The sequence below is a fragment of the Oenanthe melanoleuca genome, chromosome 2 (assembly GCF_029582105.1).
Source record: "Oenanthe melanoleuca isolate GR-GAL-2019-014 chromosome 2, OMel1.0, whole genome shotgun sequence".
Taxonomy (NCBI): Eukaryota; Metazoa; Chordata; class Aves; order Passeriformes; family Muscicapidae; genus Oenanthe; species Oenanthe melanoleuca.
In genome coordinates this window covers 26985993-26999278 of record NC_079335.1, presented here as the reverse complement: position 1 = coordinate 26999278, position 13286 = coordinate 26985993, and the positions used below count along the sequence as shown (strand labels likewise).

Genomic DNA, 13286 nt, shown 5'->3' with positions numbered 1-13286 from the left:
TTCCCAAGTAAATTTAAAAAAAATTCTTTGGAAAATGACCTACCTTTTCTTTACAATCATTTTCTGAGATGATAGACAAGGACCAGTCCCCCAGCTGTTACAGTTTATCTCACAAAGTTGAGGGCTTTTTTCAAGTCTAAGGTAAACCATTAGTAGAGAGTGTGATTATCTCTTTCAGTAGAATTGTGCACAATATGTATTCATTAGATTCTATTTTGTACTTTATGCAAGTTGGATAAAAGCTGATATAATCAGTGAAGATGTAATTGCAAGGCACTCCATTGAATCACTTGTGCAGTGAAATACTCTGACTGTGCATCCCTACCTTGGGGAGCTTTTATAAAAAATCCATTACTATGCAAAACAATCTGCAGATCATTGTACTTTGATATCCAATTTTCACTTTTGCTAAAGGACTGTAGTGATCTCATTTAAATGGCTCAAAGAGGAAAATGTTGATTTGTATTGAGTCATAGTCTTATGCCTTCTGAAGACAAGCAATGAATATCCTCAGACATCAAAAAACGTTTTCAAAATATTGATATTTTAAAACATCAGGTGCAGAACCCATCTCTCACATTCTTTGTCTCTCATTGGTGGGTGTGAGGAGAAAAACACCTCAAAGATACCTGTAAGCATGGTAGCCCATTCAAATTTCCTGAGCTGATGAGGAGGGTTATACAGCCTGGATGATTAGTCTGAAGATACAAAAAAATTCCTGTAAGCTCCATCTGTAGCTGAACTATTTCATTTAGAGTGTCAGATAGGAGATGATGAGATTATTTTGTTCCTTTTTTATGGTTTGGCAATGTTGTTTCTTATTTTCCTCTGCCAGAAAGTGTGGCCCCACTAAGACTGGGATCAGGGAAAGGATCTGTGTAGCATTTACATAAAGCAAAAATCAAGCCATCATCTTGCTCATTTGGTTTTTATAAGTTTAACTGACTCTCCTGAAGAATATTTAATTTTTAATCCTAAAAGTTGTTATATCTGAAGGCATGTGATGTTACAGGCTGGACAAGCTCAGTGCATATGTTGGTTACTTCTCTACAGCTACATGAGAACTCTCCTTACAGTAACAGCTGATGTTCTGGCTTTTTCTATTATCAACCTCTAACCTTTCCAATAAGGGGAATATAGAAAATAGGATTTCCTGTATGTAGGAAAACTGTAGAAATAGCTCCTTTTTTTTTTGCAAAAATCTGAACCAGGAAGCTGGGAATAAGCTGTTCTGACATGAAAAGAAAAGTTAGAGAATATTCTTCCTGTAATATTAGAGACTGGTTCTAATTAGGCTGAAAGTTAGGTACTTAAATTTAAGTTCTCAGAGGAGCCCAAAAGAGATGGGTACTGAGATGGTATTCTAGCCTTCTCTGAAGAACCCAGTCTATGTTCTCATTAAGATAATTAAGTCTCCTAATTTTTTAGCAACAGTATCTTAGAAGGTTTCCCATTTAAATCTATCAATTTTATCAATTTATCAACCTTGCTTTTAAAAGTCTTAACCAAAATTGATTCAGTTGTCATTGCCAGAGCTGAGTGATCTCACAAGTGGCTTAAGACAGGAAATGGTAGAGCCAGACATGGAAGGCATGGATGATCCAATCCACATTTCCTTGTGCATAAGGCAAGTAACACAATCACTTATAATTAGCATGGCATTGTATGGAGCACCTTACCAAGATAAGGCTCCATGGGCTGAATCTTCTGCTAATACATGTGGCTACAGTACTGTTGAAGCAGCTTTCTAAGATGCCTGTTATTCTTTAAATGTAAGAATCTTTCTGAGGGCATGAGGTGACTGAGGGAGGAAAGCTTAATTTTTCTGTTTCTTCAGTAAGCAAAGTTGAAAATGAGGGACTAAAGACTGATGAAGAATAAAGAGATGAATGTAAGTGACAAAATAAATGTGCAAAGTCAAAAGGTAAAACAAATGTCTTGGTTTAAGACTATGGAACAGAAAAATGCAATCCAATATGAATAGTGTGCTTAGCTGGTAATAATTTATTTATAAAAATAATATGTTCAAAGAGCTTCAAAAATATAGAGCTTCAAGGCAATACTTGATTCATTGGCTGTCCAACAAGATAGGTAATTAACTACTAGTGTTACAGAACAGGCACTTTGACAAAGGAAGAAATATTCTGTTCTAGAAATTCTGTCATTGATCACCCTCAGACTGATATTGTTTTTTTAGCTGCATGCAACCAATTTTCTGGCCTGATTCATTTTGAGTACTTAAAGTTTTTCATATAAGTTCCTGACATGCACAGGAATAAGACTCTGATTATTTCTTCTACATTCTTCAAACATTCTTCTAACCAGTCTGTCTCTGTCATTCTTCCATCAATCTTCCTCTGGATTTCTGCTGTTTGGATGAAGTTCCTCAGCATATCCAAGAGTTTCATAATACCTAGTCACAATAATGAGCTACTCTCATGAAGTCACAGAATCACTAGGTTGGAAGAGACCTTCAAGATCATCGAGTTCGACCCATGCCCTAACACCGCAACTAAACCATGGCACCAAGTGCCACATCCAGTCTTTTTTTAAACAAATGAACCAGAACAGTCAACCAGAACATATTCTTCAGGCCTCTATGGAAATGATCTTTCTTTTCTCCACTTTTCAGAAAATATAGGAAGCCAATATTTGGTTCATTAGAGGGGGCATTATCCAGTTACTTCAGCACATTATACCAATGAGGAATAACTGATACTTTACTCCATAAAAACATGTTTACCTGTCTAAAAGGATTTGTTGATTACCTGAATGGCTGTTAGGATATATTCACAGTAAATTCACACAAATTCTTGCTCATTTATTGGCAATTTACAGCCTTCTGGTTCACAGAGCATAGATATTTATGTACATCTCACTGGCTGCACATGAATAAATAACTGGTAATATGCCAATTGAATTCCAAGGCAAAGTCAAGTACAGAAAATCAAAAAGCTGGATCTATTGGTAAATCAAGCCTTCATCCACTGCATGGCATAGATGGGGTAGATGACCATATTGATATTGTATTTTATTTATGCACTAATTCTTGAAAGGAAAGTTTTCAGCCGTATTTGCCTGGTAGACATTATCACACAGAATTTTACAAAGCTAGCACATCTGGACATGGAAGCTTAGGTTTCTTCTGCAGAGCACTTTCCTTTGCCACCAATAGGAAAGGTTACTGAATCTCTATAGGGTATGTTTTCCTTACAGAAGCCCAAAAGAAACAAATGGAAGATAATGCTGATTTGATTCAAGAGGAATGCATATCAGAGAATGCAGATAACTCTACGGAAGAGCCAATTGAAGGAGGGCCAGATGCAGATGGGGATGGAGAAGATATGACTGATGGGATAGAGGAGGATTTTGATGAGGATGGCAGCAATGAGCTGGTAAGGAATAATCATGACATGTCTGTCTATATGGTTCCTACAAGTAACCACAGAGAACCAACAGTCTGGGTTAACAAAATAAGCTCACAGCAGCACTGTGATGTTCTATAACTAGTGCCTAGACCTATACTCCTCATACACTGTAATATCAATTAAGCATAGGAACCTCTGAGGAGAAACAAGAAAAATACTTTTTACTACATTTGGTGATATTAGAAAGGAAATAAAATGTAGTTTAAATTGGTTTACAGTTATTATTTATATATGTAAAAATGTAGTGGGCTATTTTTTTCTTTTCCTTTTTTAACTGCTGCATTTCAAAATTAAATAAAATTCTAAAATAGTGAACTTTTTCATTATTAAAAATGTGCTTTCCACAGTCCCAAGTCTCTATCTTCCATGTATATACTCTGCAGGCTCATATTGGCTGGTGCAGAATTTTTTTATGAAGAATTTCTCAAGAAATGCTTGGCTAAGAAATATTTGGGTTTTCAGCCTGAGGCTGAACCTTTCATAAAATACCCATTATGGTGCTAAACTCCTAGTGTTGCTCTTCTAGAACAACATTAAAAATGTTTGGAAAGTCAGATTTATATCTTTCTGTGCAGTCACAGAAAGAACAGTCACAGTGGTTTAGCCTTTATAATACATTCCCTCCCTTCCTGGTTTTCTTATTCTGCTTTGAGCTGAAAGAACTTTTGTTGCTCATTGTCATTGCTTGCATTTGAAAAATATTTAACCATATGTGTACAGTAAAATTCTCTTAGTGAAGCAGCAGAAGTCAGTAAGCAAGGGACCCAGGAAATCAACAGCAAGTCAGGAGCAACAGAGCATGAGAATAACCAGTAGTTTCTACTGCTTACTGCAAATGAAATTTAAATCTACTTGTAATTTCAGGTTTGTGTCTAGTTAGCCAGCCCGAGACTATCTTGAATTTCTTTATATATATTGAATTTCTGTATCCTGAATAATATTATTCCCTGAAGAAGCTACTAAAAACTGAATTCCCTCATCTTTTTACATGCAGTGTAGAACAGATGACATTATCTGTTGTTCTTAAAGAGACAGATTATCCTCTTCAGATATGAAGTAAGAAGCTGTCACTCAGAATTTGTAGGGAGTTGACATTTTGTAATTAATAAATACTTGTAAATATAATTTCCCACCATGGCTAATATCTGAAAGTTGATCAGCTGAAGTGATTTTAGCAGTAGAGGTGGCCACAGTTTAACAAGAATGGTGGGTTTTGCACTAATTAGGCACCAGACTCTCCATTACAGACAACTAAGTGGGTGTGTTAACATATAGTGCATTAGACTCTGATTGCTCAATGCTGTCATTTCACCCTGTGGATTTGACATAGTTAACATATATCCACACTACATGACACAAAAATAGAAGAATTTTTTCATCTATCAAAGGCCTCAGCAGGAAAGGCTCTACAAAGCAAGCAGCACAGGAAGAATTCATCAGCAGTGAAAATCTGGAATTGGCACAGCCATATTTGCACACCACTGCTTCCAAGTTAAAGCCTTTCCAAGACTCATGTTATGGAATTAGTTGAAGTGCAGTGCACTGCAGACACAGCTCCAAAGACAGCTCAGAAGTCTGATACACACATCCAGGGCATGTGGGGAACCAGTTCCAATTCTTTGCATGTCATCACTAAGTGCATGAGTGTTGAGAGGAGCTGGCTCACTGCCTGTGGAGAGTGGTGTCCTCTGCGTTGCATCCTGGCATGAGTGGCATCCCCCCATCCCAACAGGATGGTAGCAAGGAAAACCAAGGAAGAGGGCTTCTGTGCAGGATCTCAGTCAGTGCAGCCTAGTGCAATGCCAGGGCAGTGGAGCCTCCTGCCTCCCACCTTCCCAGAGGCTGGGACCCTCTAGCTGAGAAGCTGCCAATACTGTAGACTTTAAAGCAAACAAATAAGATTGTCAGTGATGTAAATAAAATCCCTGTCCTTTTCATCCTTCCTTGCCATTTCCATCAAGTTTTGGAAGAGGCTACTTCACCTTAGCTCTCCTGCCTGCCGCGATGTGATAATAACATTTTCTTCCTTTTGCAAAGCCCAGGGAGATTAGTGAATGCAAACCTGCAATGGATAGGATAAAGGATTTATCAGCAAAGGATTGCTTCAAAGAAATCTCAGGGTTTGGGTGTTTTCCACAGAAAGGCAATTATAAATTGAGCTATGTATCTTTCCTTTATAGGTTTTACTCACACAGTCAGCAGTATTGGCCTGTACTTATGATATGAAGATGGCAGTTTTTGATGCATATTGTAATTTATTGTAATATATGTCAGTTTTATACTGACATTTATTTATGTAGATGCACTCTCCAGTTCCTATAAACTTTAGTTTCTACTCCAATCATTGATAGCTCCATAAAGGGACAGACTGCTGCCAAATACATAGTGAATACTCCTGTAGAAATACTTGGGAATTCAGTCTGCTTCTACTTGTTCTATGTCTTATCTAAAATTGCCCTCTGTCTTTTGAAAAGGAAAGTAGATATATAAACATGTTATAAAGCATGTGCTAACAGATGTTGTTATTCTGTTTTATAAAAGGTAAGTTATTTAAGGAAAATAAAAGTTGACTAAGAGCAAATATGTAATTTTGGAATTGAGCCAGTTGCAAATCTTTTAAGAAAAAAAAGGTTAAGGATTAAAGTTGTTAAATATGACAACAGTAACAAAAACTTTTCACATGGGAAAAATGTTACTATTTTGTGTAAAATAGTAACATTTGACTTGGAATTAAAAAAAAAAATCCTCCAAAAGGCTTTCTAAAAATGAAATCTATAATGGTTTCCAAATATTTTCTTTTGCCATTAAGACCAGCAGAGGAAACAGAAAAATATTTAAACAGGCAAAGCGAATTCCCTGAAGTAATTTCAGCAGGAAAATTTAATTTTGTGTCCACTAGCATGAAAAATATGAATAGAGGAAAAGAGGAAAATTACTTAAATTTATATCTTAACCTTTAGGGAGTCAGATTTATCTATAAAACTTCTGCCAGGTCATCTCACAAAACCTGCTGCAGGTTTGCTGAACAGAATTGCAGGCTGTCAATAAAGGGAGGTGTTCAGCAAGGTCATACCCACTGCCAGAGTCCATGTGCTGCCAGAATGGAGCCTCTGAATCCATATATGTGGGTCTCCATCTTTGCAGCAGAGGACTCAAAAATATATTTCTTTCTTTATTTCTAATTCTAACTTGCCAACTAAGTGACTACACAGGATGTATGCTGTGGGTTTGGGTGATAGGATTAGTTCTCTAAATTCACACACTGTCTCTTTGAAGGAACAGATTAACTGAGTGATGGCAGCTGTCCTCATGCCTGCTTTCAGCCTAGATCAAATGTAAAGGAAGACACAGTCTAAGTCAGGCATGGATTTAAGAACACTTCAGCCTCTTCAGTTGTCTGCCTGGCTGCACACACAAAACATCATACCCAACAGCTGCACACCTTCTGCAGCCACCATCTAGACCAGGATGTTGTTCAACCTTGCATTGTAATTTTCTATGACTAAAGACATGCCTACAAACAGTTATTATTGCTCAGCTAAAGTGTAAAAAACTTTTATTCAGGAATAACTTGATTGCCCATCTCAGCTCCAATTTGAGATATGATGCATTTGAAGCACCTGCTGCAGTCATCAAACATCACCTCTTGAGAAAATCTCTGTTGTACTATTTGCTCAAAAGTGTCTCTCAGTAAATTTCTCCAGTGTTCTAGACACTCCGGGTTAAAGGATTGCCTTAGAAAAATTCCCAAAGAATTTTGCTGCATTTTTACACTGAAGAGTTCTTTAAAGTGTGATCTCAGAAACATGATCCATCTATGTACGAATATGTTAAAGAGCTGGCTTCAACTTGCTCAGTGAAGTGTACCATAAACTTTCATCCACACTCTCTCACACGGCTTCCCACTCCCCCTTGCACAAGGATTTGCATATTTTGTAGTTTTATATATATATAATAGTCACTGGTTTATTATGTAGCTCCTGAGATTACTTTACAATTCATGTCACTTAACTGAACCACTTAACTGACCATCAGAGGTAGTGAGAGGGGTTGAAAACTTCAGGTCTATTTCCTTTGCTCCTTTTAGGTAAAAAAACAAGTAGTTGGTTATCCCAGATTTTACTAGATCCATAATTCAAGCTTTAATTCCACTCCTAACATTGAAAAGTTTCTAGTAGCAGTGAACTTAAAATTTCTGTGTTCCTTCCTTGTGAATTGCTTTTAATTTCAACTGTCCTTCAACAGTGTTGTGACAAAGAGAGCACATCATTGCAAGACCCATCCCATTTTATGGAAAATGGGCTGTCATGAAGCAAGGTCTTCATTTTTACTAAATTAAGTTCACACACAAATCACAAACAGGTCACAAATTACCCAAACATAAATCTCCAGTGATATCAAGCAGGTTTTGTGTGTCTGCCATGGTTTGAAATTGTAAGTAGTGGAAAGGAAAACAAATAACCTTTTCTTACTCCTGTGGCTGCACAGAGGAGAACAGAAAAGTGGCCTTTGCAACACAGTCCAACATATTATGGTATCTGAGCAGCAGCTTGTCCTCAGGCCCTCTATAACAAGTCCCTTCTTACTGGAAATACCATTAATATTGTTCAGCCTGGCTGAAAGATTGAAGGAAGAGCATTTCTGAATTAGCATGCCTAGTGGTTCCCTAATTCCCCTGATTTAGCACATGGACAACCCAGTGCAGACCCAGAACATTTCATATATCTTCTCTGAACTTGTTTCAAAGGGTGTTAATCGATCACTGAGGAAGTGCTGATCAAGTCATTGCAATCCCCTTGTAAATAAAACAGGTAGCTACAAGTTACTTCACTGAAAGCCTGAAGTATTATGGCTTTGGGTAAATAAAACCCAAAAACTACAAAACACTTTTAGCCAATGGTTAATAAAATACTTACAAAATAATTAACTGTAATGAATTATGCACAAGCACTCATATCTGTATTACATTGCCTAAGAATAATAGTTCCTGTGAAGCTGTCAACCTTTCATAGTAAATAACTACAATAGTAATGGCACGATAGTGATTCAGTAGTTGAGCATTCAGTGCAGCAAACTGTTTTCTGGTAGAGTATTGATGCAAATACAGTAGATTTATGGTGTCATAACTCAGATCAGACACTGGTTAGTGCTTGGCTGGAATTTGAAGGATATATTCAAAATCACAGCATTGTTTTTATGCTGGTGTATCTGTGCTAAAAGTAATGAAGCCAGACAAGCATTATTAGATGGGAGTTCCACAATAATGAGTCAACTTTAATGAGATGTCTTGAGAGACATTTTTATTAAATTATTTTAGAACCAAAGATACAGAGACTATAAAAGGCCAAGTTCTGGTTACAATGTAGATTTACAGTAGTTATTTCAACAACAATTATAGTTCCCTTTCTATTACGTGTATTTCAGCTCTATCTACCTCTCAAGGGTATTAGATTTCTTACTCTTGTCCTTTTCTCCACCTCCACACTGCATGTTTTCAGCTTATCAAATTTGTTTCTAACATCTGATAAAGAATAATGTTTCAAATATTATTACCAGAAACTGCCACAGACATAAAACTCAGGATAATCCTCTTGCTGCACTGATTTTCATTATGCAAAAGTAAAACCATAATGATATAATAATAGCTATATTTCTTGTAGGAATTGATGGAATTATCATTTAAATCAATGGAACCAAATAGTGCTGAGGCCAAAGCTCATCAAAAACGCTTCCCTCTTGTCACAAATGGTTCATTTAGATTGCTAACAGGTACACTACCAAAGGCATTAGCAAAAGTGGTTTTAACAGGATGTTGTAGAAGAGTAACTTAGCCAATGTTCAGTGGCAAGGTTCACTGTAGTACTGTATGGCACAATCATTTGAAGGATGATTCAAAACCACCAGGGCACAAATCAGGGTTACCAAGGCACAAATCAGGGTTACCAAGGCACAAATCATAGTTACCATACTAAAAGGTTTTGAATAGTGTCAGTGGCTTCCCAAACATCTGGTAAATGGTGTCTCTGCTCCAAGAAGTAATCTGGAGAGGCATCCCAGTTCAAGAGGAAACCAGCACCATGCTGCTAGGCTGCTTGGCTGGGGGACCTCAAAGGAGGCCCACTTAGGCTGTCAGATTTGTGGAATAAAGTGGCTGAATTGTAGCCAAATTACATGCAGTGGGAAAGGTCTGCACGAGATTCCTTGTACCCACAACTTTCTTTGTTAATTGATAAATGAGACTTTGAAATGCTGCCTGCTGTTCATGTGTTAATTCCATGAAAGGAGTTTCAACATCACACAAATCAATGCTCCCAGTGCCACTCTTTGCCTTTGTGGGTCTTCAGATTGCAGCTAAAGGAGTTTTTAGCTGTCTGGGCTATGGCTCAGGCCTTTACCTCCTTCAGAGTCTGAACCAAATTATTATTAGCTTGGTTAAGGGTTGATTGTATGCATCACAGCCCTCCTATAAGTAGATAAAGGGAAATTAATTTAATAGCAAATATCTATGAAACTTTGAAACTTTCCTTGCTTTAATTATTTTGTATGGAATTCAACAATGAAAATACTCAGCAGAAAACAAAATCTACAGAAAAAGAACTAAAATTTGTCTGATTAATTTCATCTAGTTTAAACCCAGTTTAGCATATTTCAAGTAGCAAGATTAATGTGACTGTGTGATAGTATTGATAGGATTCAATTTATTGTTGTAATTAAACTAGATTTTTCATTGTCCATTTACATGCATGTTTTTTCAGTCCATAGCATCAGGGCAGGCAAGACTGACTCTTCTATTATCAGCCAAATTAGGCTGATTAGGCTTATCAAAAAAGATCAGTAGCTATTCTGACAACTTGCAGCTTTCTGAGTGCACTTGTACAGGATACTACTTAGAAAATAAATGTCAATGGCTGAAGCAATGTTGTCTTTTCTATTGCACTTACCATTCATTGAAATCTTGCATTCAGTGTCAGGGAAACATGATGTTCTTCATTCCTAAGACAAATGGATAGGTAAAAGACTGTGTTCACTTGATAAATATCAGTGCAAGATGTTTGTACTTGAGCACCTAAAAAAGTCATTAGGAGCACCATTCCCAACAGATACTAATTCCTTGTACCTTCCACAGCTGCAGTAAATCTAATAACCTGTGACTGAAAAAATGGAGAAAGTAATAAAAGCATGCCATGAAATCAAAAATTGTAAGAAACTTCCTGACATGCCCTTTTGTTATATTTAATATATGCAGGGGCACTGTAGACATGTTTGCTGTTCACCCACTGTTACATGAGTCATTGGAAGGAAGGACCTTGCCACCAGCCCCTCCTCCCCATTTTTCCTGGCAGTCAGTTTATCAGAGGAAGATTTCTTAGGTGGTGTTCAGTGTTTTAACCAGGTTATGATTTATGAATGACTACATAATGTTTTTCTAATTGTTATTTAAATCCTATCCCCTACACATATAATCACATGGGAACCTGCAGAAAATGCAGGCAATGTTATCATGCATTTTGTGTCTCTTTCTACTAGATTTTCCTGCCTGTAATTGGACTTTTGTAAAATAAATAAGCAAACTAATTTTATTGAATTCAGATTTATTCCTCTAAACCTGCTCTATATTAATTTAGTTCTCAGTTAAAAAATAGTCAAAACTTGAAATCATAAAACATTGTAATGTAAATAATATACTTAATTTACAGACATTGAAATCTTATAGATTTTATGAAAAAGAGCTTGAAAATAATGGGTTTACTCTTCTGTTTATCACATTTTTAAGCAAAGTGGGATCAGGAATTTCGGGTCCTGTTCTCAGCTTTGACACAGAGCCCATGTGGTAGGCAATGGGCCTCAGGAGATTGAATGTGCAGGTAAAATTAGCACCTCTTTCTGAGGTCAGACCAACAGGTGTCTTTCTTTGGCATGTAAGAAAGGAGCATTCCCACTTATCTAAACTTCTAAAAAATTATATGCTTTCCAGTAAAGAAAAATGTCTGTGGAACAACAGGCAATATATTCTTCAGTGGATCTGTTTTACTTTTTTAGTTGCACCCTGCCATCTGTCTTAACCTGCCTGAGGTCTCAGTCATCATTTAACAAGATAGTCATGGTGCTTGATAATTGTGAGAGAGCAAATATTTAATTTTAATGGCTCAGGTTCTATCAAAAACAACTGTTTTGCCTCCAATTTAAAAACAAAACAAAACCACACACCAATTAGTGAATTTAATCAGAAGTAAACAATGCTGTCAGATCAGGTCAAAAATTCTCTTAGACATATAAACAAAATACTAGGCTAAATGAGATTAAATGTTCTCTGATATAACATAGTTGAGCTTAATATTCAGTATTAGTAGCCTCATTAGTTTAATTTTGTCCAAGTAGATCAGAATTAGCTCCACAGATTTTGCTGGCCCAAAATTTATGAGCAGAGAGTCAACCTCTGGCTGAAGTGCAGAAACAAGGACAGCCAAACACCTACCACTTAGAAGTAAACCTGGATCCCTTTTCAGGTGAGGATGATGATGACTTCTAAAAAATATCACAAGCTTTTTGCTTTACCTTAAGGCTGAAAAAAAAACATCAGAAATTAATTGAAGTAATTCAACACTTTAAATAAGACTGATTTCAGTTTCCACCCATGAATATTTTTGCCAATGTAATTTTACTTCCCTGTATTTGGCTGACTCCAGTGGAATTTGGGTGACTTGTTGAAGATGCTGCACAGGGTTTTGTTCACCCATCATTTGCAACCCGCAATGTTAATGTTAATTCCCCATCAGTGTATGGGGGAATTAACATCGGAACAGTAACCTAGTATGGATACCAAAGCAGCAGTATGTGTGTTGGGAAAGCAGTGGATGGGAAAGGGGACACTGGTGTTTCCTAGGCATTCACTGGGACACAGAAATCCTCTGGAAAAACTCAGGACAGCCACTGGGTCTGTGCTATGGATTTGAGTCTATCAGCTTAATCATCAAATTCTAAGATTTAACTGAAATTGAGAAATTGTCATGCATCACACATTTTTCCTGGTGTGTCAGTCTTTGAAAATAAATAGCTTTAGTTCCCCTAGAAAACACTCATTTCACAGGCTTTATCAGTAACCTTGAGCAACAAAAGTGCTGAACGGAAAACCCTCAGAGGAAACATTTTTCTGCTGAAATTCTTCACTCAAGTAAAGAGGTGCAAACATTGAAAAGCCAAAAGATTGTTGTTTTTCCATACTAAAAGGCAGAAAATGTAGATGTTATTATTTATTTTCAATGCAAATTGCAGAGCCACTACAGCTAGTGACCCAATTATTCCAAAAGGTCTCAATTTTTTTTAGAAAATATAAGTGTGTTACTAAGAAGATTTTCTGCATGATTAATATCAAAACATGAAAGGCAGATTGAATTTATCCGTACACAGGCATTTACACAGCTCAGAAAAGGGAAGTTATTTAGAAGGTGATAGAACTGTAATTGCCACTTCAACCAAAAAAAAAAAAAAAAAATAAATAAATAAATAAATAAAAGAAGCAATCAGTGAGAATAAAACAAGCTCAGTCTGCCAAAATGAAGATTTGGAAGTTAATCAAATACCAACTCAGCCAGCTTGTCATGCTGCTATGTGTGTCTGAGTTTCCAAATTGTTGTTGCTATTGATTTCTAAAATTACACTACAGTTCTGTAGTCTTTCAAAATGAGCAAAGTGTTTTCCAGACCAAATAAATAAAGAATGAAAAGGCTAAATTCTTCTCTGCTTCCTTGTTGCAGGGTTATAATAATCCTTTCTCAGCTAATACCAGATTCCTTACCATTTGCAGACCACAATTTGACCCCAAGTCCAACATTTTGCTTTGTAACTTTTAGTTTAAAA

General features: G+C 36.6%; 1 protein-coding gene across 4 annotated transcripts in view; it reads left to right on the top strand.

Moving 5' to 3' along the window:
* The window catches only part of RALYL (RALY RNA binding protein like), a 364670-nt gene that overhangs the window by 341253 nt on the left and 10131 nt on the right, over positions 1-13286 (top strand). For all 4 annotated transcript variants that reach the window (XM_056485415.1, XM_056485416.1, XM_056485414.1 and 1 more), the window contains one exon: positions 3217-3395. In XM_056485415.1, the coding sequence (XP_056341390.1) occupies positions 3217-3395 (179 nt within the window). The remainder of the gene's footprint in view (positions 1-3216; positions 3396-13286) is intronic.